The 25,581-nt window shown below is 47.9% G+C and overlaps 6 protein-coding genes across 6 annotated transcripts; 2 read left to right on the top strand and 4 right to left on the bottom strand.

Annotated features, from left to right (window-relative positions):
* Positions 1-75: 75 nt before the first annotated feature.
* FSST1_000469 (glutathione S-transferase) lies at positions 76-927 on the bottom strand (the record flags this gene model as incomplete). The annotated part of the gene is made up of 2 exons (XM_083230890.1): positions 76-496; positions 551-927. The coding sequence occupies 2 exons, from the start codon at positions 925-927 to the stop codon at positions 76-78; spliced, it is 798 nt and encodes a 265-aa protein (XP_083090651.1).
* Positions 928-9,786: 8,859 nt separating this feature from the next.
* On the bottom strand, positions 9,787-10,002 carry FSST1_000468 (uncharacterized protein; the record flags this gene model as incomplete). Its single annotated transcript, XM_083230879.1, has 1 exon — positions 9,787-10,002. One exon carries the CDS (start codon positions 10,000-10,002, stop codon positions 9,787-9,789), a length of 216 nt encoding a protein of 71 aa, XP_083090650.1.
* A 6,064-nt stretch (positions 10,003-16,066) lies between these two features.
* Positions 16,067-17,022, top strand: FSST1_000467 (bZIP transcription factor; the record flags this gene model as incomplete). Its single annotated transcript, XM_083230869.1, has 3 exons — positions 16,067-16,247; positions 16,301-16,836; positions 16,906-17,022. 3 exons carry the CDS (start codon positions 16,067-16,069, stop codon positions 17,020-17,022), a joined length of 834 nt encoding a protein of 277 aa, XP_083090649.1.
* A 2,369-nt stretch (positions 17,023-19,391) lies between these two features.
* On the bottom strand, positions 19,392-20,951 carry FSST1_000466 (uncharacterized protein; the record flags this gene model as incomplete). The annotated part of the gene is made up of 2 exons (XM_083230858.1): positions 19,392-20,065; positions 20,159-20,951. The coding sequence occupies 2 exons, from the start codon at positions 20,949-20,951 to the stop codon at positions 19,392-19,394; spliced, it is 1,467 nt and encodes a 488-aa protein (XP_083090648.1).
* A 685-nt stretch (positions 20,952-21,636) lies between these two features.
* On the top strand, positions 21,637-22,407 carry FSST1_000465 (complex I intermediate-associated protein 30-domain-containing protein; the record flags this gene model as incomplete). The annotated part of the gene is made up of 3 exons (XM_083230847.1): positions 21,637-21,674; positions 21,731-22,183; positions 22,239-22,407. 3 exons carry the CDS (start codon positions 21,637-21,639, stop codon positions 22,405-22,407), a joined length of 660 nt encoding a protein of 219 aa, XP_083090647.1.
* Positions 22,408-23,489: 1,082 nt separating this feature from the next.
* FSST1_000464 (cell differentiation family, Rcd1-like-domain-containing protein) lies at positions 23,490-24,757 on the bottom strand (the record flags this gene model as incomplete). Its single annotated transcript, XM_083230836.1, has 4 exons — positions 23,490-23,673; positions 23,734-24,109; positions 24,162-24,317; positions 24,391-24,757. The coding sequence occupies 4 exons, from the start codon at positions 24,755-24,757 to the stop codon at positions 23,490-23,492; spliced, it is 1,083 nt and encodes a 360-aa protein (XP_083090646.1).
* Positions 24,758-25,581: the final 824 nt, after the last annotated feature.

Here is a 25,581-nt window from a genome sequence, read left to right as displayed (position 1 = left end):
AAGATGAGATGATTGCTAAATTTTCTAATCAAGAAGAACTGCGGCTCAAAATCAGAACCTAAAATGTAGTCTTTCTTACGGTGAAGAATACTTGTATCCAAACTGCTCCTTAGCCTCATCAACAACCACCTTGAGAACTTCACGCTTCTTTATCGTCTCCTCATCCACAGGGTCCAGCCCCGTCGGCTTTTCCTCCTTAGAAGGCAGCAACATACCACGTCGGACAGCAGGCCTCTCAAGCATACGCGCAAACCAAGCTTTCACGTTGGGATACTGGTCCCACGGGATTGTAGTTCGCGGTAGACGGTCGGCCCAGCCGATGAGGGCAATGTCCGCAATGGAGTAACGACCTCTGCCAGGACCAACAATGTAGTCTCTCTCCGAAAGGCGCTTATCTAGAACACCGTAGAGACGCTCGGTTTCTCCGACGTAGCGCTGGATACCATATGGCATTGTTAATTTGGTATCGTAGAGAAAGTGTAGGGTTTGACCTTGCCTGATACCGTGTCAGTCAATCATCCCATATCCCAACCAACGACCAGTGACTTACATAGGCCCAATTCCACCATGTTGCCATCCAATCCACGACTCAGCATGAGTATAATCATCATCATCAATCCTGAAAGAAAACTTATACTCCGGATCATACTTTCTCGTCAGGTAGCTCAGAATAGCATTCCCTTCAAAGACAGCGAGGCCATTGTTATCATGGTCGATCAACACAGGGATACGACCATTGGGATTAAGGGCAGTGAACCAGGGCTCTTTTTGGATCTTTTTGCTAATGTCAACGCCTTGTATGGTGTAGTCTTTCCCATAAGCTTCACGAAGCTCTTCGAGAAGGATCTGGGCTTTGAGACCGTTGGGTGTGCCCCAGGTGAGGAGCTCGATGCCCTCTGAGGCGATGAGACCAGTTGGCCGAGACATGGAGTAGTTACGTTTAGGATATTGAATGGAGTTTTGAGTAGTAGCTTGAAGTTTGAAGGGTAATGTATAATGAAGGTGATATTGTAAAAGTATACGGGTTGGTTTTAGGCACGAGTATGTCTTCATGGTGAAACGTATAGAAGACATCTTTAACACTTTGAGCCTCGGATGTCGTGGTCTTGGATAACAAATCAACTACAAACTTATGAACTCTTCACAATTGGATTCAGACATATTCCTCTCGCAGCCAGCTAAGGTATGATGCTTACAAAACAAACTGCGAGTGTGCTTACTCATACTCGAAGTGACGATACAATTTGGAATCATCTACCCTAGGGTCCAACCTTCAACACTTGACACTCAACTCCATGACTTCACGCAAGACCCTTCAATTAAAAAGTCCTGATTGATATAGCTAATCTTATTAGTAATTCCTTCCAAAACAACGGTGAAGAATCCCCCCTGTGGCTTATCAATAACGGCTTCACCGTCGAACGTCAAATCTCCAATGGAACAACTAAACAATCCGATCAACACACAGACAGTGGAATTACCGCGCGGTAGAAGAGAAAAGGAAAGAAAAATCTGCCTCACAAGTTTCACTATGTAGATTAAGAGGGGATCGGCCCGTTCTTCATCCAGGGTAACTCCCAGCTTCTCAACGCCATTGTGCACGGTTGAAATAGTTTCAGATACAACGAGATTGTGAGATCAATAAGAGATCAATGCTTGGTGGGGGTTCGGATTTGCCATATAATCTAGAACTTGGGTCTGTTGTTCTAGTGAGTGCACGTTTACTATGCATTTTCAGTGTATATGGTATGAGCTTCAAGCTAGGTACTCTGCGGTGTGCTGTGCTGCAACGGTAACCCTTGCTGGTGATCAATCGGTGGTGGAGTCAAGTTGGGAATAAGACGAGCTTGTTTGAATGAAGGGTCCTTGTTGATTATTGTGAGATTTCATACTTCCGAGAGAACCGCCCCGGGCATCCGGATCACCCACCAACAGAGAAGAATGACAGTTTCAACTTCATTGTATAGTACGAGTACATATCAACACGTCGTCATAAGACTCCTTCTATCACTGCAATGCAATGTTGCATTTTGACAACATTGACAACCTCTACTCTACTATCTAGAAAGGGGGAACAAGGATATATCTACGTCACCATCATAAGGTGCTCGAAAGCTTTGCTTGATTAGCAATTGGGTTCTGACTGACTTTGGGCTGCAGAGCGCCCGCCTCAGAAGCCAAGTTTACAGTTCCCCACCTCATCCTTCGTCCCTCGATGAGATCCTTGGGACGATGGCTATTGGGTAACTCGGAGCTGATGGATCATGGCACCCCTTGGGCTTGGGACAGCAACGGACAGTTGAGTGGACAGAGCTGGCAGCCATCGTGAATGTGATAATGCAGCTCTGCGGCCTGAAGAAAGGACAATTCCAAAACAACACCACAACCCTTTCCTTCTACTTTTCCGCTTCCCTTTATCCGTGAAGGCTCTACGTGGGCCGCTATTGTGTGTTGTGCCGCGACAAATCATGTCAGTGAGTGCATAGTGCATGGCCCCCGAAGGCGCAGGGTAATAGCATATCGCACATCAGTACCAGAAATCAGGGAAGCGATATTGGGTGCCAGGTTTGAATCTGTAAAAAGAAATCCCCGACAGGTGCCAAGAGTGTCACTTTTGAAAAGGTAGGATACCGGTAGATCCGTGACGTCTTTTGATGCCGCTAAGACATTAACTCCAGCGCTCCATCTAACCTCCGTCGATGTATCCCTTGATTGAAAGCATATTCAAGACAAGATCTTGTTATTCAAGTAATTGGGACCTGAAGATCATGGGAGTGCACATAAATGAGCCCTCGACAAGACACAGACAGGGCATGTCTGGCTGCACGTCTGAAGGATTCAAGCCACTGATGTAGTATGTTCTCATGCGCCTGCCATCTTGACTTTCAGCGGCTGGTTTCACCCTAAAAGAGTAACCGATTCGCTGCCAAGAGCTATTCTTTGCGGTCCATTCCCCGAGACAACTGGTTCGTCTTCAAGCTAACGTGAAACTCTCTAAAAGACATCAGTGAAGCTTGACTGGGTTCAGCGTACGGCCAATTTATGGCGGCTCTTTCGTACAGGTACCCCAAACCAAATCAACCCAAGCGTCACATCTCGCTTTCGTTTAATTACCAGTATTCAGATTAGTCACCAAGGACTACTAGGTCATAGCAGGTAGCTAATGCTCCCCTAGCAATGCTAAACAGCACCGTCGTAGCTTTCGGCTGGCGGCACCGGTGAGAGCCGTCCCTGTACCGGGCATGGAGCTAGTGATGTTAGACACAGGCCGATGAGACGCGCCTTGATCTGCTTGTGGAGCGAGCAGGATTCCATTCGTCGAGTCGCGAATTCGCCGTAGACTCATACTTGATAGAGTTGTCGTATTGGGGCATTCGTGATGATAGCGGCGACGATCTTTCAGTTAACGTGATATGTGCTATTAGATGAGTCAATAAACGGTGCGGTTCATTAGGTAAATGCTCAAAACCTTGAGATGGCATGGCGCCGAACCGCCGGAAAGAACCCAATCCAAACACAACGTTAAAAAGAAGCTATTCAGTTTAGACCGCGAGTTGTTGGGTGTGCTTGATAATCAAGACACGACATGGAACGGCATTAAAGGCAGTACCGGCATTTCTGGGGGGCTAAGGTTAGTCTTGGGAAGCTAAACACAAGATCGTCTTGTTTGCTCAACTAAAGTAGCGGTAGTCATTTGTTCCGCTTGTCGTCACTTTGTACGTAGTTCATGGGGAAGCGGGACAAAGTGCCACAGATAAAGATAGAATAACGCGAAATTCTACCATGGGGAAATGGTAAACTCAATCTTGTAGTAACCACACGAAAGCGTTGAGGCGTAAGATGCCTTTTGGTACAAGGTGTAAACAGAGGAAAAGAAGAGGATGAATCATTGTGACTGAGAGAATGAAGATGCCTGATCGGCCAAACCCGAGAGATGGGAGCATGACGTGAAACTGTCGCAACAAGGCAGACTCATGAATGCGAGAAAGAGACAAAAGTTCGTAATGACATTGAAGGTGTTGCGATATTCTTGGTAGACAAGTCAATCAATTCATGCACCGAAGCGGATTGCTACACGAAAAAGGGTATCAAGATGCGATTATTGACAAGGACAAGGCGTGAACAAAGTTCCTCCGCAAGTTGAAACATTTCACCAACTTGGTGATGCCTTCTGTATTCAGCTCCAGCTTCAGCCTCTTTCATGTCTCGAAATCGAAGCTATCCTCGAACGATTGAATAGACGACAGAGAGACTCTCAACCTATCGGGCAAGGTACAGCAAGGGCGTGTCTTGAACTGTGTCCGCTAGTTACAGCCTCAATTCAAGAAGAATCAACGTGGATGGATGTGTGGCTTCCCAGCCTGTCGGCTACCACTCGGCGAGATTCCCATGCGGCCGTTGACTCTTTGTGTGTGTGAGTGTGTGAGTGTCGCAATAGTAGTTACTCGACGGGAAAAAGCAAATCAACAATGACGGATCTTGGTTCCAAGCGAAGAACGAGAGCGAGAGAAAGGACCCCCCTGGTCCTCCGCCTTTTCAACACTGCAAAACGCTCTTTCCCACGTTAAACTGGCGGACATTGCATCCCAGTCGCAACTTCCCCACTTGGGTCATAGAGCGGGGATGATCTGAAGGTAGGGCCCCCCCGCCAGACAGTAGACAGCAGGTGCAGACAGGTAGGTAGGTACGTACCTCCTCATCTTCCCACAGCAGAAACAGGTACGTACCTTCTATCTTTAGTTTCCACTTATCAAATCTTGAACCTACAAGGCAGGCGCAGGGAAGGGAGACGGGAGATTGGGTTCACGACCTCCAGCCTCATAGCGGAGTCAAAAGTCAATGTACTTGCTAGCACAATTTACCAAAACAGGGTGTCATGTTGCGCTCCGGGGAGTAGAAGGGGGCTCGGCCGGTAGAAACGTGGCGGAGTTGTTTTTTTTTCCCTTCTTTTCTCTCTTTCATTTTTTTGACAGGGCCAGCTTAATGAAACAAGGGCCAGGGCCAGCTACCAGAAAATCTCACCGTCTCCGTCTCCGTTCCGGAGCAAGGAAAATCAACGTTTCCGTATCCCGTTAATCTTTCTGTTACGGCGATTGGGTTTAGGTAGATCTTGGGAATGAATCTACCTGTAGAAATCCTGCAAATGCTGCTGCCTGGGTACTAACTACGCTTCGGAGAACCAACCCCAGAAAAGAAGGACGTTACAGGAGCTCATGACACCAATCGCATTCAATTCGTCTATTTTTGCCCTCTGTCCGATAATAAGTAACCAGTGACTCAACTCTGGTTCACATGCGTATTCTATTGCATATCAGTCAAAGTAACAGTGGTACTGCATTTCGCATTGACTGCTACAGTATACAAATCATGACAAAAATAATCCACCCCTACAGAGTAACATTCTGCGCTGGACAAACGACGATCGCTACGTTGATGTTGATGCATTTGGCGTATTCCCCAAATTAAACCCGTATCTCGACCAAAATGATCATCCCGACGAATCGCTTTCGGCAAGATGAACTGGCCATGACCAGCAAGGTACAGGTGTGCGCACAGGCAGGCACGGGAAGGATAACAAGATTACACTCGTGGACTTTGCTACCTTGGAGTCGCAGCGCGGCACAGCAGGTTACGGTACCCCAAAGCCTTGTATGTTCACCGGAAGGATGAATGTGTGTTGTAGTTCTCGAGCCGAGACTCTGGCTAATGGGTCGTGAATGCAATCAATGCCCTTGTTATTAATTTTCTCGCTTTCCCCCTCCGCCTTCTTGCGCACGTTTTCATTTCAACAGGGGACCTAGATACGTCCATGGAGTTGGGACTCAAAACAGTGGGAACTTGTTTTTGTGTCTTGTTCTGCTGCAGATGCGTCCAGCCAATTAAAAGATAACCCCACCTCTAATCTTGCTCCCGCCCCTTCAGCCCTACCGCTCGAGGTTGCCCCACTCGGACCTTGCAAGGTTAGGACCTAAGACGGAGCTTTATAAGCCACGCCCCCTCTTTTTTGGAAGCTCCACAGAAGTTCACTCAGTGAAGTTGAGTGCTGCAATAGAGTAGAATTGCAGTGAGTGCAATAGAGATAACAACAAGCCCGTGCTCGTGTGAATCATGAGGCTCAGCTTTTCTCTTCATCTCCTCTCATTTACAAAGAACCTTGAAAGATGCAACCGAGATTCAAGACATTTCTGCGTGATATCACAAGTGACGTCTCGCCAAGAAACTCTGCCGCTGTAGATTACATGACAGCCTACATGCGGCTGCTCTACACAGTCCATCCCATCCGTTCTTGGGAGTGCCCATGTAACCACGGGGAGCATCATGAAAAGCAGCAATCTGTTTGGACAGCTTCGTTCTATCTCCCGGCATCGCCGAAGAGCCTTACAGTTAATCTTCACCGCTGGCTCTCTCTGGTTCCTAACTAACTTATGGGGGATGACCTCCTTGGACCAGCTGCAGCCCTACGGGGGATACAATGCCGCAGCTCGAGAATCCATATCCATCAATCATGGCATGGTATTTGCGTCTTGTTGCACCAGAGGGGAATAAAAAAGTACCCGTCTCAGCCCAAATGGCGGACCTCCGCATTGACACTGGCTGCATCCTCCACCACCACAACAACTGACAGTTATGCTCTTGTTGATGCTGTACCTTTCAAGTCTTGGGATCGAACGGCCAAGAGTCAATTGCATCTTCAGCCCACGGAGGATATGCACGCATTTGGAAATGGCGGACCGAGATATAGAGACGGGATGCGTAGGGTGCAGTGCGTACAGCGTACAGCGTAAAGAGCTGTCAGGCAGCCTTGTGTGACCATGCTGCGTCCTTTGTTTGAAGTGATGGATACGATTGGATTCGCTAGGTACACCTATGTTCCAGCTCCCATGCAGTGGATCTCAGCCCTTTTTTTCTCTTTGACTTTTTTGTTTTTCGCTTTGCTACCTATCCGCTGTGTCTTGCATCCAGTCATCACTTTGAATTATAGCTAGGTTGGCCTGCTTTAGTGACACACGCGTCCTTTTCCCAAAGGGTATCTTGTTACACTCGGCTTGAAGAGTCAAATCGAATGAGTTTCCTCATGAGGAGATTCCATTCTATCGTACTTTTGAAAGTCAATTACGATTAATGCTCCTATTGACTTTCGGACTTTAGTGGCCATAAGAAAGGAATTAACGGCACCACGTTTCGAGTTGCGCCCGCGCAAAGGTGACCCGACTCTGAATTTAACCCAGTCGCACACCCCCTGCAACTGGTAGCAAGTATTTTGCCCATATTGCCGTTTTGGACCCCAACAGCATGGCCCCCTGTTCTGCCTCTAAAGTTAGTGTTAGGCGCACCCTACAGCCCTCGCAAATGCCCCTCCCGTCCCCTTCATCTTTTCTGGCAGCAGTCGAGCCGGGTAGGCGTGTACTTACCCATCATTTCCCAAGAGGGGAACAATTGAGTCCCATCACCAGCTTGTGGTTTCAACCTAGTATAGCTATCCCAGAGTGAAAGCTTGATGGAAACGACGCGGGAATGAAATAAATTCGCAGCTCGGACACTACAGTAACATGGTTGGGATATTTGGACCAATATGTAAAGAGTCATTTCCCCCTGTCATTGTCGAATAAATGTCCTAACATGGTAAAGTCACGTTTGAAAGCCGTGACGACTCTTGGTTCGCATGTGCTATCCATGTCTTGCTTTGCTTTGCTTCACGTGAAAGGAAAGACATAGAGACACAGAGACAAAGAGATCTATCTCTACTCCACAAGTCCGCAGCCGAGGGAGAGGGGGATCGATCGAGTGTCGCGTCTTTGTATCACATGAAGTGAGAGCTGTCGATAAGCGATAGCCATTTTGTAGCAACAAGCTCAGTCAAAGTAAATGCCCGACTACTGATACTGAAATCGGGGACATTTTACAGAGTACAAGCGATGAATTGATTATCAGCGGTAAAATGTCTCCGTTCTATCCTGGTAATGGCAGTGCTAACCAGCAAAGTCTCCGGGGGTTGAATCCTTTGTTAACTAACCCGTGCCTGGGATGGGCTGGTTCATCAGCCAAAGCAAAAAACAGAGCAGAGTGAGAGCGGATCCCCATTATGCCGTCCGTCCAGTGGCTTGTTGAGGGGGGAAGAGTGAGAACCTTATTCCCACCCTCGTCGACGGGAGGACGAGACGATGGGTACCGAGGAAGCGGGTGAAGGTTCCTGTCAGACGGTAGTAAGAAAGGGAAGGGGAAGGGTATCTCTATCTTCTCTTTTTTGCTGACAAGGAGTGAAACTGAGGGTCATTTCAGACACACGCAAATCACCGGATGAGCAGATTAACAGTGACCGAATGCGAATGATTTTAACCAAGATAGCCACTGTTTACTTTTCCGGTGCAAAACGGATGTAACGGGATGGCTTGTCGAATCCAATGGCTATCGAAGCGCGGGACAGAGTAGGTACCCAAGTACTAACCTACGGTCCCAGGCTACTCCCCTGTAAAAAAAGAAAAAAAGCAATTATTTGATTTCACTTTTCAAACAACGAGTTCATTTCCTTCTGCTTATTTTTCGCTTCGCGCGCAGAATAAAATATCGGGTCAAGTTAACCGTATATTTGGTTTGAAACAGCAGGTAATAGAATCGTTTGGTCTGTTGTTGTTTTGCCCTGTGCGCCTTGTCTACTGTTTTGACTACCCGGCATGCATTGGTCCGGCACTACGGCTTCGCCGAACTGCTAAACCACCAAAGTAAAGAAGTGACATAATATTCATCTCAAGCTGCATCCCGCCTTTTTGGATTGAACGTCAGTCATCAAGCAGACGGATAACGGGCAGCATCCTATTTTGGATAGCTACTCTACTCTGTCTCATGATATTCTTACTGCAGTTATTTTTACAAGCGAATATAGTACGGGCGGTGTTTAGTAAAGTCCGCAAAGTCCGCCGTGGTAGTATTTTTAATCTTGTATTCTCAACGCATTGATGCTGTTCGATAATACAGGTCCCCGAAGGTATATGAGCTTGTGTTGGTTTTGGTTCATGATCGACAGCTACAGCTAACCGGTCAAACTTTAGTTTGCAAATAAGAGACCTTACCGGTATAATGCTCTGAAGCTTGAGCTTGAGCTCAGGCCAGGAGGGGCATTCGCGGTGGATGTGTTAAGTACCCTCTAGTCACAGTCCCAGTCCCAGTGATCTGGCTCAGGCTCAGGGCGCAGCGGCCGACTCTGAACTCAAGGCTTGTGCATGTCCTGTCATGCAAAGGGCGGCAGATGAACTGTCGGTCGAGATTTGTCAGAGGGCGTGTATTATTTTATCTCTTAAACGTTAATCAGATTTAGAGAAGACAGAGGGGATAAGAGGATTGACTCAATACTCTCTTCTGGTTGGCAGATTACCACTCGACAAGCGCCCAACCGTCGTGGTCATCCATATGTCTCTCTCATAGGGCTGGACTGGGACAATCAATCAGTGGCGATGGTAGCTGGATTAGTTTCTTACTTCCCCCGCGATTAATCATCTTTGTTACTTTTACTGCTTGATAAGCATCATCGGAAAAGATTGGACGACAGCCGCCCTTGGCTGTGTGTGTGCGTGTAAATAGACCCCAAGTACCGTAACCCCCCTAAAGAATAACCCGTGATGGGTGTTGATCAAAAAGGCGGATGAAGAATAACGGGCGGTGCCACGTACATACATACCAACTGCTTATCACCCATGCGGATTCAGGGGCATGAACAAGAGCAGCCTGGCAATACTCAAGTGTTATTGGGTTAAACTGTTTGGTTTGAGAGGTTACTTGAGGCAAGGCAAATCAACGCACGATGGATGGTAGGATGGCAGGATTGGGGCCCAGAGGTTTGGGCCACAGATTCGAAAGATATGTCCGCATTCGGTAAGAATTGATGAACAACTGACTAGGACCAAAGTTCCTGTCCGCAGATGCTTCAGGGGGACCCTTTGTGCTGCTACTGCTGCTGCTCCTAGCACATGCATCAGGTAATTTTGAACGAGTGACAGTTTCAGCCATGTTAAACAGTCGAGGCCTTAACCCATCTATTCGTTGGCAAGACGCGAGAAGCCAAGAGGTATCATTTCACAAGATCCTACTTTAACTTATTGAGGAATTATCTTTCAAACGGGCAATTTCCTTCAAAAACTGGCAGTGCATATAGGAGGCACAGGGTCAGGGACAACACATGGCATAGTCCCGACAAAAGTCAGGCATGCGTAAGGCTGAATGGAGGACAAGAGAGGATTGGGGGTGGGAAATAAACACTCCATGCCGAGCGGGAATATAATAATCAGAACAAAAAAAAGAGAGTTCCAATATTAAAATAAACCCTGTACTTGACTGGGTAATTCATTCGACCACCACGACCAACGACGTGGATCAAACAAATCGAACGATTTCCCACCTTGTTCTCTGTTAACTTGTGGGGTGTGCTCAGACTTGGAGATTGGCTCAATCGCGATTAGGAAATGATGGACCTTTTGAACATGGGGGGAGTTTACTACAACGTGGTAGACACAGACGAAGGACCAAATCTAGACTCTAGGTTATGTTTGATCTTTAGGAGAGGAAAAATAAACAAGGGTATTTTGTCTTCGGCAACTTGTGCTCCGTTGATGATATATTCTTGTTATCTTATTGTGTGACAGAGACAGGGTGTGTGCAAAAACAACAATGCCTGTCCAGGTTTAAAAAAGAGGCGATGAAGATATTTTTGACACAAACCACCTCTGGTCTCTGATGAATCAACGTCCTAAACTAACCTCTATTAGGAAAAAGGTCTTTTCCAGTCTAGTATATCTCCTGTGTACTATAATCAACCTCAATGCCGGAACGTCTTTCCGTAGGAGCAGTGAAGCGGTTGCACATGATGATGGTGGTGTGTATTGAGGCCATACAAATTAGACCGACCGAACGAGACAAGACATTAGAATCACAAAATAAAAAGAGGAGGTGGCAAAAAGAAAGAACTTCTAACTGCTCTCTCTGTGGTTGTTTAACTGCTATGGGTCATATCCGAGCCGTTGAAACTATCTCGATTTTCCCTCGAGCTAGATGCGGCACAGTAAAAAGGGCTAGAACATTACCCGTAGCCAATCCATAGTTCCAGCGGGTTTCGGAGTTCAAACGGTTTAGGAGTCCTTATTATTTACTGCCGTGAACAATGAGCACGCAACAAAGCACAAGCCTTTCCGCGGCGCCCACTTATGCTTCGCCTCCAAACTTCATTTCAGTTGAAACGGTCCGCAGTACAAGTTTCCCAAGTTTCTCGAGAATGCGGCTGAGGATCCAATGGCGAGGGCACCCTTGTCATCTACCCAACCCTCGGTGGTTGGTCAAGTTGATGTAAGTAAGTATTCACATCACCTTTTAATCGCGCTTGACAACTGGCAACAGATCCAATCAAACATGGCTACTCGTAAGGACAAGGATTCTAGAATATAATGCCTAAGCCTCTTCCTACTGATGTGCTGTGCTAGACTAGAGGTATTTTTCCCTTTCGCGCTTGTTTCGTCCTATAGAATCCGAACCGAAGCAGGGATTCCCATCCCACGGTTGATACTAATTCCCATTCCCATTCCATCTTGGCATACTAACTACTTGTTCTCTAGAACCAACAGTGAAAAAAAAAAAAAAAAAAAGCAATGACCAAAGAAAGGGTTTCATGAAAATGGCGGTTCTCGGAGCTTCAACTGTGGGCTACTATACGTATGTTCATCTGGAATAATTACCTCTACACAAGGGGTCTTGTTCTTCAAGTTTGGATTTAACTTCAATGCAACTCTGGCTCGTTCTAAGTCTGTTATGATTGGTTGAGTCTCAATTTAACAAGGGTGCGAGATGGTTTACGGCAATCGCCGCGGAGCCGGGATTTCCCCATGACACGGAGCCGGTGACTTTCGCTCTTTTCTATGTCCGATCCGATGCTACCATGGTATCCGTACAGATCAATAACGACCTCAGTGGTGAGAGTGTACCAACCCTTCTATGGGAATGCACCACTACAAAATACAGAGGATCGCTTAGAATAGCGCTACAGATACTCACTCACTCAAATCAGACCGCTTGTTCAATTTATGCGTCGTGGATATTCTCAAAAGCTAGTTAGTGTAAGAGGAGTAACTATCTCGTCGAAAACAGAGTCCGTTCAAGTTGGCGGGAGCCCCGGGTGACCCTATTTGCATATACTGTAATTTCACCGTACAATGCTGCTTTGAAAGCAGAGTTGATCCACAATGTCTTCATTGACAACAGCCGTAATGGATAGTGAATCAATCCAACCACTGTCACTCGCGCAGATAAGCGCCAGCGATTTGACATACATAACCGTTGATATCGATATTGTCATCAAAACTCTCCGAACGCCGTGTCTCGCCTCCCCTTCCGATCAAGTCAAGTCAAGCTCAGGGCGCACGCGTACTCTGATCGTCCTCTGAAGGATTCTGCCAAAGCAGGTTAATTTGCCCCAACTGCCATGTAATGCCATCTGGCCATGTACACGGGTACACACTCCGAAGCCATGTCGAGTACGTACTAATCCTTGACCTGTGCTCTTGGGCTAGAGAAACAGGGTTCAGGGTCAAGTTGCACATCATTTACAGGCAAAATGGCCCAGACCAGACTAGCTCGGGGGGCGCTGTAGCAAAAACATGCTGCCATCGCAATCTGGGCAAAATGGTTTGTTAACTCAGTGCAGAGCGGAAAAGTCATTGGGATGGACATACGTATGTGAGTGATGTCGATCTCTAGCGGAATGGCCCCCAAAGAGACAACTTTCCAGATTCCAGTCAAGCTCTGCGATACGAATGATTTGATTTGATTTTATGCCCTTGTCCTCAGGTGCTTTGACAGCACTGCTGTACTGTAATTTAGCTCGACTGCTGCAAACTGTTAGATTTGAGTGCCATGGAGCGACGCGTTGCCACTCAACGGTCGGGGGCAGGGGTCGGCCGCCATCTAGGAGCGTTTCTTTTCCCTAACGTCCCGTTGCGGTCGCGCTTAATCTTAACAGCCGGAAGCTTGATCGTGAAAGACAGCCGAACAGACCCCTGCATGCCATGCGCTGCGATCCTTCAGTACTGAGTCCACAAAGAGCTTCCGTGGAATCGCTTCACGTAGGGTCTCACTTGTTGACAAATAACGGACCGCAGGTAATACATCATCTGAGACTCGATGAAAGCCGAGACTCCTCGTGTTGGTTGGTATTGGTACCTGAACTGGCCTGGCCGTTGGACCTGTCCTGGTTTCAAGTTGATGAGTACGTCACGATTTTTCATGACTATTCATTGTGATATTTGATACAATTAACTGTCAAGCCTTGTTGATACAATCCCAGCGTCACATGGTTCGGTTCAGTTCAGTTCAGTGCAACTTAACAAATACTCCGGTCGTTATGTGCAGGGGCAGAAGGCTCATCGTCCACAACCATGTGGTTGGGGTATGAGACGGGTTGACAGTGTTGATTTGAGATAACGGGTAAGGATAGGCGCGGCACTGGGGTAGAATCGCACCATGGTGATGTCGCTTGCTGGGCTTGTCTTGTGCCGCAGTGCGGTACGTAGTTTAGCATGATAAAACGATCTCCCATGCGGCAACCTCTAGACTTCCCGGCTTTGGTAGAGCTTGGCAAGTCTAAACCAAAAATGATCGAATAGTCGACAGTGGCCGTAAATACTCATATTAGACATGTTGATCTCCATTCATAGCATCACAAGGCTTGGGCTCACTCTCAGTATGATGTGAGCACCTAATCCTAATCGTGTCGTCACACAGCCCTACGACGGGCGGCTGGCTTCAGAACTGCCCTAACGACGTGTCCGGCCCGTCAAAAGGTCCTCTAACCCGGAAGAACGGTCCTGGGACAGAGCCTGGGATTGTCAGGCTACCATTGGCCATCGGCCAACCTGCATCAGAGCTCATCATTTCGGGGTCCATTTTCACTGAGCTTGTCTGCTCGGGACGAGTCCTTTGTGATTGGCCAACGTCAATTGATGTGCTCTGGGTTCCATGGGTTCCATACGTTTGAGTAGCATTGACCAAAACGACCCTTCTTATTTTTTTTCCTGGGATTGCCAGGCCCCAAACCCTGGGCAGAGGGCAGGTTCAGGCTCAGACCAGATAGTGGAGAAGAGCTAGGGGGGATCAAGACGATGGTCTGCTGCGCTAGTTGGAGAGAGATGGCAATCAACCTTGAGAAAGCGGGCAAATTTGCCCGAATTAACTCGAATCTGACTTGAGTCTGCCTTGAGGTTCATGGCTTGTTTTGGAGGATCTGGTTGGATCAAGGCTCATTAGCGTCCAGCAAAGTGCCAGGCTGAGTGAGGTGCGCAGGCAATACAGGCTTGCAAAGGAACCTTTTGCTGTCAGTTGTAGGCTCAAACGGCCACTGATGCACTGAGAAATGGTTATCCGTCTATTCATTCTGCTTGAGTTAGACCTAGGGCTGCGCCTAGTCGTTCATTCTCACTCCACTGTAAATGTTACGTGACGAACGACACTGATAAACGCAATACGCATCCATTCCAGGCCGTATCTGGCATAACGATACGTTACCATCATATCGCAGCACAGTACAGCATATGCTTGTAATTATAGCTGTACTGATTGCATTTCATATTTGAGTGCTTCCAGCGTGAATCCCGCTCTTTTGAACAGACACCATTGTGTGGGAGGCATAACACTCCCCTCCATGTTCCACAACGACGTCGCTGCGCAGATAGGCAGACATCTACCGGCTGTAGGTTTTGATGCAGAAGTGCATCGTGGTAAATCCGACTTGTGCAATACTGATTTCGAATAACCTCATGAATGGGTTTGTCAGTATGTCTCCCATTCCCTGCGGATTAGGTCGGAGGCGGACATGAACTGCGGAGGTTATTATAAATCGTCAATTTGGGTTAAAGATTGACTGTTTGGTCATACTAATTCCAAATGAGACAGTTTCAACCAGGGACTGTGGCCTCTGTATAGATACTGTAACTTGATTCCTATTGATGTCGAGATGCTGTGCCGTCGCTCAATGCTTCGCGTTTCGCTCAGTTAGTAATCCACTTGATATTAATCACCCAGATCGCTGCTTCTGGACTCGACGGCACAAGGATTGTAACGAAAGGATTCTGGTGTTCCATGGGCATCTCAAGTTACCCAGTAAAACAGCGCTGAGTGCGAACCAGCTTCTTCCAGGTGGAGAAGAGCAAAAGGCGGAGATACGTACCTACTGCCCTGTCTGGATTGGGGCTCAGAGGGTGATGGTGATAGTACCAGCCCTGTGAGGCCAGCGCGAGTGAGTGAGTGCAAGTACAAAGTCAAGGTTTGCGGGGCCCGGCGCTGCGACACCCCTCTCCAGGAAGGCAGAAGGCAGAGGGCAGAGGGCACCAGGGGACCTTTTTCTTTTTCTGGCTGTGGCCGTGCCGTGCATCCTAAAGGTGCTGAGGAGGTGTGAGTGGAGTACTTGCATGGGTTAGACCGTGGGCCTGGGCGTGCAACTCCAGCCTGGGAAGGAGGTGTGTAGTTTCTGGGTCTGCCTGCCTGTCTTTCTGTCTAGGTACCTACTGCAGATTGATCAAAGAAAAGGCACAAGGGCATGGCATGACATGGTAGGGAAAGACCAATGCATCCTCGAATACCCCCTCATCCACAACTCAACCCACACCCTTCGCCAGGGTCCTTTCCTCGTCACTCATCTTGGGTCTTTCTGCCATGTCTGCTTTCCACAGCTTGGGGATATTTAATATACAGCCTCTTCCCCCTCACCTACCATCTTGCTCTCCATCTATCTCCAACAAGTTCTTCACACGATTCAGCTTCAAGTATCTTAAGATCTTCTTGATCTCTTCCAGCTTCTACTTATATATATACCTACAACCACCACCCTCATCTTCAAGCAACTCACTACTCTTCTCGCCTTGGTCGTGCCTCTTGATTGCTTTGGATATAAAGACAAACAGAAGAGGAATACATCTACAGAAAACGGTTCAAGATAATTAGCTCTACCAATCCTACTTTGGACAATCCAAGAGCTTCGTCGTCTACAAGTCGACCATTACAACAACACCCCACTTACCTACACAACAACATCACAATGTCCATGTTCATGACACAACCAGCCTACGCCTACCAGGCCGCTCCCCCACCTCCCAGACAATACTCAGGAACAAGCAGTGCCTTCAGTGCTTCTGCCAACCCTGATGAGGACTGGACCAAGATCTCAGATCTTGCTGAGCGCCGAAGAATTCAGAACCGCATTGCTCAGCGCAACTACCGTATGTAGACTCGAGATTCAAAGTGGTGAAACGGCACTGACATATAATTTCAGGCAAGAAGCTTAAGCGCCGTCTTGAAGACCTTGAGCGCCGAGCTGGTTCTTCTGACGACGCCGAGTCCGACAAGCAGCTCCAGAAGCCTGCCAAGTCGAAACGATCCCCCTCCGCTCCCAAGACCCAAAAGTCGCAATCAACAGCTCCCAGCAAGTCTGTTGCCTCACAGGGCCAGTTCACTCCTCCTATGGAGCCTGCTGATGAGCTCTTCTTCAACAACTCTTACGACGACCGAGCCCGCTCAGACAGCCCTCCTCAATTCACCTACTCGACTTATCCCGCTCCCGACGAGATCCTCCTTCATCCCTACGGCTCCGCGCAGCACTACCCAGCCATCACAACCGCTGATGCCTACCCCAACTACATGACAGCGTCCACAGTGCCCATGACACTCCCTTCCATGACACACTTCAGCGATGCCATCAAGCGAGAGCCAACATACTCTAGCGACGAAGGACTCGCTCCCTACATGACATACGGCTACATGCCCCCAATGGACTTCAACTCTGGTAGCCCATACGATCAGAACCCTCATGTGAGTCACGCCAGTCAAACACCCCGCAGGATTGCCCGAGATCCACGTTGCTGATGGGGTTGTTCGCAGACTCCTCCGCTGTCGCATTCTTTCGACCACTCCGCCAACTGTTCAGAGGCTGGCTACGATTACCCGACCACGCCTCTGTCAATGCCTAGCTCACCCAATATGATCCAGCATCAATAAGGCACTAGGCAGGCACGATTGTGAGATGCAGCGACTTTGAGAATTTGTTTAGGCGTTGGGAATGGGCCTTACGAGGCATATAGCATGGCGGGTTTTGATATTTGGGCACTTTCACACTCAACTTTTTTCACTTCTTGGATACTGTCAAAGTATCTTACAGACGGTGGAGACTGTCTGCCTTCATTTTATGTACACGGGTCGAAGCGCTCGACACTGTGGTTATCTGTAACGGCTGCAAGATGTATGGATTGTTTATTTGGAACGGTGAAGGAAAAGACGATGAGTGAGGCGTTTTGGGAACGTATACATTACGCATTCGAATGTACGTTTGAACATGAGTGGATGGCACTGGTGAAGGATGAAAGCAGGCAAGGAGGCAAACAAACATGGTGGCTGCGGCGGGGTTGGACCAGACACGACGACCTTGACTTAGCACTTTACACTTGATAGTTGAGCAAATATTCAGAGCCATTGAAACATACTAGACGATGAAATATGCAGCACATGTGGCATGAATCACAAGCTTTACATGCTGAAGAGTGATGGTGATGTGATGAAGTGGCTAGATGGTCCTGAACTAGATCAAATCAATAGCAAGGAGGCTGGCTGGGGTGAAGTCGATAGACCTTGCCGAGACATGCGTGACCGAAGCAGATGCAAGTAACCCAAACGAAATAACGTTTTCGCTATCGACTGGATTCATTGTTATTTCAACTTGCTCCACGGTTACACGGAGCTGAAGAGATAGAGCCTCGGGTATTTGTCGTTGGTGTTTGAATGGCTTGAGAGGGGGCTTCAGCTGCATTCACATTTCTGCACTTGGATATGCAACCAGCTTAGCTATCTCGAGCTAACCTGGCTGAGGCGGCATCCAGAATTTACGCCGCCTTTATTGAGAGCCTCGTTTCCACGACCTATTGGTGTCATGTTTGTATGTAATGGTATCTCTACTTTACTTTCCCCCGCTCGTCTACCTCTCCCAACAGGGATATCTTGACGGCAAAGATGTGCCAGAGAATTTTGCTTCAATTTCCCAGCGATTTGCTGTTGATAGGCTGTTTAGTACCCAGTATATAAGTCCGAGGGAAAGACTCGGACTCTAAGTCCGACTGGGATCCATCAGGATTCAAATTACCATCCTAACTAAACCCAAACGTTTAGTCCTATGGTATTGAATGAATCCCCCCTCCTCCTCCTCATCCTCCTATGGATACTTTCCCACACCACGTGCCAAGAGGAGGGTTGCATGGGGCGGGAAAAAGAACGAGAGGATTGGGGAGATAGAGAGACGAAACCCGGGCGTCTCTTTGTGTTACGAGTCTAAAGAGAGTCGGCCGCCCCCGTGTCATTGGAGCGCGCGTGTACATTAGTAGGTAGACAGGCAATGTACGTGGTCAGTCACTCATTTTCCCGGCTCCTACGGGACAGGGTCAAGCCCAAAAAATCAGGCTGTCGCTTAATGTTGTTGAGATGGCGATTGTCTTCAAGGATGTCAATCCCTCCTCTTTCTGTGGCGAAAAAAAGAGACAGAGAGAGCAATGTTGCTGGGGGTTACAGTTACGGCTGTCACGGGAGAGAAAGAGTTGTTGGGCTCAGAAAAGAGAGGGGTGTGTATTTTTCATGTATGTGCCTCTGAAGAGACGGATATCCAAGGCAATGCACTATTATGCAGACGGTTTATCTTCAAAGTATAGATGTAGATAAGTAGGCTGTGGTGAAGGATTTTGGTATTGTAAGTCCTTTCGGTTACGGTACCACTATACCTGGACGTTGCAGTGCAGCAATTCCGGCTACCCAGTCTCTTTAACCAAAAGGCCCGGAAATTCCTCATGGCCGACATGGGGATCGAGGCTATTCTACTACAGAAAAGGATTTGGATTCTATTACGCCTTTGGACTGCATTAGATAATAGATATCTACCTGCCTAATGTACGTAGTATTATCTCGATGCAGAGGCCCAGACCCAGACCCAGAACTTATTATTAGGTTTATCTGCCGCTACCGTATTTCGTTTTTGAACCAACGTTGGACATATCAGGTTTAGAATGCACTGTCAACCGTGTCTTGGCATGAATTAACGTTAGTGATGATGCTCTGATTATCTATACTTCTGAGGTGTGAACTTTATTCGCACATCAGGGCAGCCTCCAGTCAGAAATATTGCCCACTGGAAACACAAGGGACGAAATTAGTAGGTCACTTTATGCTTCTTCGACTATATGTCTTAGACTCCCTATTTGAATACCCAAGGCTTAGAATACTATTTTTTCTGTTAACCATAAGGGCAGCTCCAATTGTAAGAAAGTGGTATCTTATAGGCTAGGTACTAAGAAACTTGGAATTTATTATTCTTTTCGTTGGAAAGCTAGTTAGAGAAACCACATATCCCGAATCCGACTTTCGTCGATGATTTGTCGCAGCGAGACAGGCCTAACGACCTGGGTCAAAAGTCGTAGTTGGCGGATCGCATCGCCATGGCAATAAATCCCATCTGGACCGATCCGAGAGGTTTGTACGGTGACCTTGCCATGGCCGTGCCGGTTGGCGACTGCATCCCAAGCTTGCAAAACTGTAGTCCCCAGAGCAAGCTCTGAAGTCCCCCGTACGGTGATGATGGGCCCATCTTGAGCCATCTGATAGCGAAAGAGCATGGCCACATCCCATCTACCGTTCCATAACTCCATCGTATCAAGTCTCGGCATCTTGAGTGCTGCGGCAGCGGCGTCCCGAAGCATCTTGTTGATGTCCGAGGGGTCTGCATCGTCAGTGAGGACCCTCGAGGTCAGCGTAAGTGAAGTGAGCTTATCCCACGTCCATAAATCTCGGCACGCTGCGAAGAAGTGACCGGCGTCGGCCATGAAAGATGCGGATAGCATCGTGAGGTGTAGACTGGCGTGGGCAAGTTTCTGGCTCACAGCCGCACTCGGCACTCTAAGTTCGGAACACCCGTAAAACACGACTGGGTAACTCTCGTTAAAGTTCTCGAATATCGTGAGTCTGCCTAGTTTCGTCAAGGAAAAGGATTCGATCAACGTCTGGTTGCCTGTATCTTGCTACTCAGTGGCCGCATCAAGTAGCTAAATTACCAGGGACCAAGCTGGTGGGTAACAGAAAAGATGGCGGAGCAAGCACTTACATTCATCGGTTTGCGTCTCGGCCCCAGACCACTCTCTCCAGGGCTCGTAACAAAGTTCCTTCATGTTTGGGAACCGCGAGAGCATATTGGCGAGCGCAACTGGCTTCCATCGTCGGCGGGTCTGTTGGCGAAGGAGCACGACCCCAACGACAGGTACCAAGGGCAGACTCCGCCACCACTGCATCTCGGCTTCCTCATTGTCGAAAGGCCCCTCGCCCATGATCTTTTCAAATGTAAGATTAATGGTGTATTCGTCAGGAAAATTGATCAGCTCGCCGGTGAACCAGCCATGATCCGGGTCATTCGGGTGGCAAGGCGGGCACTCGTATAAGCTGGTGTCTGAACAAAAGCTGAGGTACTTAAAGGAGTGCTGGTTGTCACTGGGAGAGTAGATGCTGATATCGAGGACCAGATTACCACGAGGTTCCCATGCGCTTAATGCCATAAACAGGCTTTCCAACGCATCCACGATAAACTGATTGTCGATATCGTCTAAGTCCCAACTGTTCTGGTTACCGTTCCAACATTTGCTGCAATCGTACTGCTTCAGTTCCACACGAAACCAGATATAGCGGATCTGGTTTCTCTTTCGGAATAGAATAGTTTGAGACTCGGGGTCGGCGAGGCACAATGCCGTCAGGGTGATCTCAGCAAAGTTGAGCGGCTCAATGATTGATCGCCAAATTCGGGAAACGGTTGCGAGCTGGCTGCCGCCGAGAGCTGGTAGGAGACTAACGATTTCATTTTGAATCTCAGGAGGCAGGCACCACCAAGTCGTTTTGTCCGTAGCCATCTATCTGATTTGGCCTGCGGCAATCGAATATGAAGGTTGAATGTGAAGGATCGTAGTTTGTGTGCATTGAGAAGGATGTGATTTTTGACGAATTTCGTTTGTTTGGTTGAGGGTCGAAGAAGGAATGAACAGATGCTGTGTGACAGTTGGCAGGCACCTGTCAAGCTATCAGTCACATACATACCTTTTCACAATTGCCCACCTAAGGCTTAGGGTATTAAAATAAGTAAGGTAGTCGAAGAACTATTGTCTAAGAAGAATAAAGTGACCTACTAATTCTATCTCTTATGCTTCCAGTGGTTAATGCTTCTGATACCCTGAGGATTATTTACTTCAGGCAGAAGAACATACTCCATTGCTGTGATTCATCGAGTCTTTAATCTGCGTAGACAGATCAATTGTGTGAGTGAAAATCTTAATATATTGAGAAGCCTTGGGTTTGAATTCAAAGCTGTGAAAATAGAAATGTTAGTCCTGGTAGTCAGTTGCTATTATACTGGTGATGTTTTCATCATTTCCACAATGAGATGTGGTTGATCGCCGTACGTAAGCATGCCTAAGTCTATAGTAACTGCCGTCTTGGCGTGTCATGTCAAACTCTATTATGTCATACACTTCAACAGTAAACATCAGCTACTTGAACTCAATTCAATCTGTCAAAAACACTCAATTCATTTACAAAATCATGGAATCTCACGTAAACTATCTCTTTGGAGGCACAAAGTACGCAAACAATCATTACTCTATGAAAAAGCAAAATACTAATTCCACTTTAAAAGGCCTTGGGACAACAGTCTCTGGACAGCTTCAGATGATCGCGTCCGTGGCGGCTCTAGCATCTCCCATCTAACAGTCTCAAGCCCAACACAGGCCATCTACCACGGACATCTCGACACCAAGACGCTTGGTGGTGCTGGCTTTGCCTCGCAGCGCACAATTGGCGATCTTGCGCTGGATCTTTCTCAAACGACAGGCCTGCAGCTTGTTCTCGGCGCGGGCAGCTCTGAGCAAAAGTTCACTCTCAATGTCAAGGATACCATTCCCGGCAAGAGAAAGGATGGTAGAGATGAGGCTGGTATCAGCTGGGAGGTGGATTTTGAGGCGCCCCGCGAAGGAGGTGTGCTGGTGAAGAAGTGGGATGAGTTCAAGGCGACGTATCGCGGAAGGGATGTCAAGGATCCTAAGCCGCTAAAGATTGATGATATCAAGAGAATATCTCTCATGACACGAAGGTAAGATTCTTGCTCATGTGAAGAAGTGAGTTTCTGTACTGACTGCAATGGGTAGCTTCTTCGATAAGCAGGATGGAGATTTCAAGTTAGTGGTCAACTCTATTGCTGCGGTCAAGAAGGACCATGATGAAAGCGACGATGAGTACGACTTGAAGAAGCCTGCTGTACCGACCCAGCCTGCTCCTCGCCCTGCTTGGAAGGCTCTGTTCTGTGGTCTTTTGTAATTAGACTAGATACCCAGATAACTTTGCGTCGTGACAGACGCTAGATGGACTACGAATGAACAAAAGTATTACGTTGTGCTATCTTTATAAGATAAATTTGATTACATTTAATGAAAAAAGTGAAACTTCAGCACAGGATCGCCATTCCTACACGGGCTTCCTGAATCACCCTGATGTCATACCCTCACATGAGATGCAGTTCACAAATGTGGACCTCGTTTCCAAGGGACAGGCGGTTAACAAAGGTAAACCACTAATGAATGACTATAAAGTGCTTATCTTCGTATCCAATATTTCTTTGCATTGTTGAGCTGTAACTAGAGTACTGAACTAGAGAAACCAGTCTCCAACGCTGTTATGTACTTGAAAAGCCTAGTCGCTGTACTTCACCAATATCATACAACCCCCCGTTTTCTTTTTAAAACTTCAATTCTCACAATATACATCCCTAAACCTGACAAACACCGTGTCTCTGATGCAGGACGCCCCATCCAACGCCAAAACACCCCCAAACCAGGCATGTCAAAGACTTCAATATGTGTCTCCGCCCAAGTCTATCCAGCGCCCCCCTTTAGCCTGCAGTCGGCTGGTTTTCCTTATACCTGTCACATGAATCCATATTTCTCTTTATCCACCCCCTAGATCTTCCTTGAGTATATTCACGCCGAGCCCATTCCCAAAATCAAGGTCCAGTATGGTCCGGGCTCAGCGGCCGAGATCCAAGGACGAAAACAAGAGTAGCAGAGGTCCGTTTGTTGGACAGTGCTGCTCCATGGCAAACCGATACAAGTCTTTCGACCCAGTTTCGAGGTATGTGAAACAGAATGCAAGCCCCATAACCGTCAACGGCGACGTTGGAAGAGAAGCCAGCCAGTCGCTCTGCTGGAATGCTGGTCTTCCCTCTGCGCATTAAGCCGGAAGGGTTGCGGGTATCAAACGATGTAACATGTTTTTGATCCCTTCGCTTTTCCCAGAATATCATAAATAAAATTCAACCGTCCTTCATGAATCGCCGTATCAATGCACAAGGGTATTGTCACAACAAGGAGACCTGAGTCTCCCAGATATTAGCGTCGCCTTTTTTACATGCTGGAACCGCCGACACCATTGGGGTCTACGACATTATCCGATAGGTTGATGAGCAGTTGGGCGAGGCATCTCTTGGTTGCTGCATCGTCGCGGAGAACAGAGGAAAAGGTGGCATCGCGAAGTGGTTCGGGTAGACACTGGCGTAGAGCCTCACGTGCTCGAGCGTTATCACTAAGACTGTTGGGTGATATGGTTAGATGGAACTGTCCTGTTATCTGATATACAGGGGAGACATACCGCAAGAAGCACCTAACAACGTGCTTGAGAAGCCGAGCTGTCTGAGACTCAACAAGTTGGGCCACCATGTTGCTCAGCACGGTGCCAACTGCGTAAAATCGCTCGTACGTGGCGCATATGTAGTTAAGCCCATTGTCGTCGAGCAGGATCTTCTGGACGATAAAGATAGCAACGGTCTTGCTAAGCTCCGAACCGGTCTCCATAATACGCAAGCAGAGAGGAATGATCTCTGTTGTCAGGAGAAAGTTGATGACTTCGGAGGAATCGTTTTTGACCAGCGCACCAATGACACCAAGACTGGTCAGGCGGAGATATTCAAAGGGTCGAGACTTGGAGGTGGTGTTGAGAAAGGGGTAGAGAAATAAGGGGATATGCGCTATACGGATGTAAGCTATGTGCGAGATCAATGTAAACCAACGCATACGCACCATTGAGGAACAAGGTCCTTGTGTCGTTGTGTGATGCAACGCACTGGAGTAGTGCGAGAGCATTACAAACTCGATTCGAGGCAGCAGCGGTGAGCTGTGAGGGGTTAAGCAAAGTATAGACTGAAATGATTTCCTGAAGGAGAGAAGTCATCACACCTGGGGAACACGTTAGCTGGCTTCTTTCAATTTGAACCTCATTGACCCGAGGAAACAAAGCTTGGGGACCTACCAAATGAATGCCACAAGATCAATGCTAGCTCAGGGACCTGCTCTCGCTTCTTACTAAGCTCCAACAAAGCAGCCTCCCGAGTGTTCTCGTTGAGAAGATCGGCAATAAAAGCCATGGTACGTCGGTTGTCCTCCGAAACGTTGTTGTGGTCTCCGTCTTGACCGTGGCCCTGCATCTGACCCGCGCCAGCAAGGCGGTTGAAGTGCTGCTGCTGCTGCTGGACAGCGGCGGCAGCTGCGGCGGCCACCTGCTGTTGCTGTTGCTGAGTGTGGGCATGATGCGCGCCAGGCTGCTGGTGCATCCAAGCAGAATCGCCGCCCTGAGGGTTGAACTGGTGGTGTCCGTAGACGTGCGCCGCGGGCATCATTTTGGGCGTCTGTTCTTTGCTCGAGGTTTATGAGGCGAAGGGGTCTTTGTATTGTGACTTGGAATTCGAGAGTCCCTCTAATGCTTGGATGATGGCAAATTGGCTGAAATGCCAGTCGATTAATCGGCGCAGTGACCAAGGATTAAAGGATTCGTTGGTTCGAGGGCGCAATGCGGAGAGGTACACGAGGCGGTTTCGTTTCGTTACTGGATCAACAAGGGCGAATGCAGAGAATAGTTAGAAACTCGGGTGGAAGGAGACAAAGTCTTTTAGTATGTCGAGTAGATACTACAAGAGAGGTTCGTGTTGTATATTTTACTGATGGTGTTCAAGGTGTCGAGATCGTGGGAAGATCAAACCCAAGGTAAGATCGTTTGGCGGGTTGGTTTGTGGTGGTGGTGCTCACACCTGCGACTGGGGCAAGAGCGATTCGATTTCTGTCCCGGGATTGGTCAGCCTGATTTATCTTATGGAGCTTAGGCTCTTGCAGACAAAACCAGCTCTGGCATCGTAACATGACGCTTGGACCAGGAGAAAGTATCCCTGTAATATCAATCGCCTACACGTCTACATGGCCTTGCAAGTGCGGGGAGGTCACTCTCCCATGCTAACCTTTGAATCACTGATTGTGATCGTCAGCCTTGTCCTACGAGCCTCGTCAGAGTTCGATTTGTGCCCCCAAAGACTCGAGATTTTCTGAGTAACATGGACGACCTTTGACAACAGGAGGCATTCACAGGTAAGCGGCCACAAATATTAAAACATAATCAGCGGATGTGTTCCAATTAATTACTTCGTTTTGCTTGCTTGCCCTCCTCCATCGC

This window comes from Fusarium sambucinum, chromosome IV, assembly GCF_050947815.1.
Source record: "Fusarium sambucinum isolate potato_lamoka chromosome IV, whole genome shotgun sequence".
Lineage (NCBI taxonomy): Eukaryota > Fungi > Ascomycota > Sordariomycetes > Hypocreales > Nectriaceae > Fusarium > Fusarium sambucinum.
This window is presented reverse-complemented; position numbering and strand designations above follow the sequence as displayed.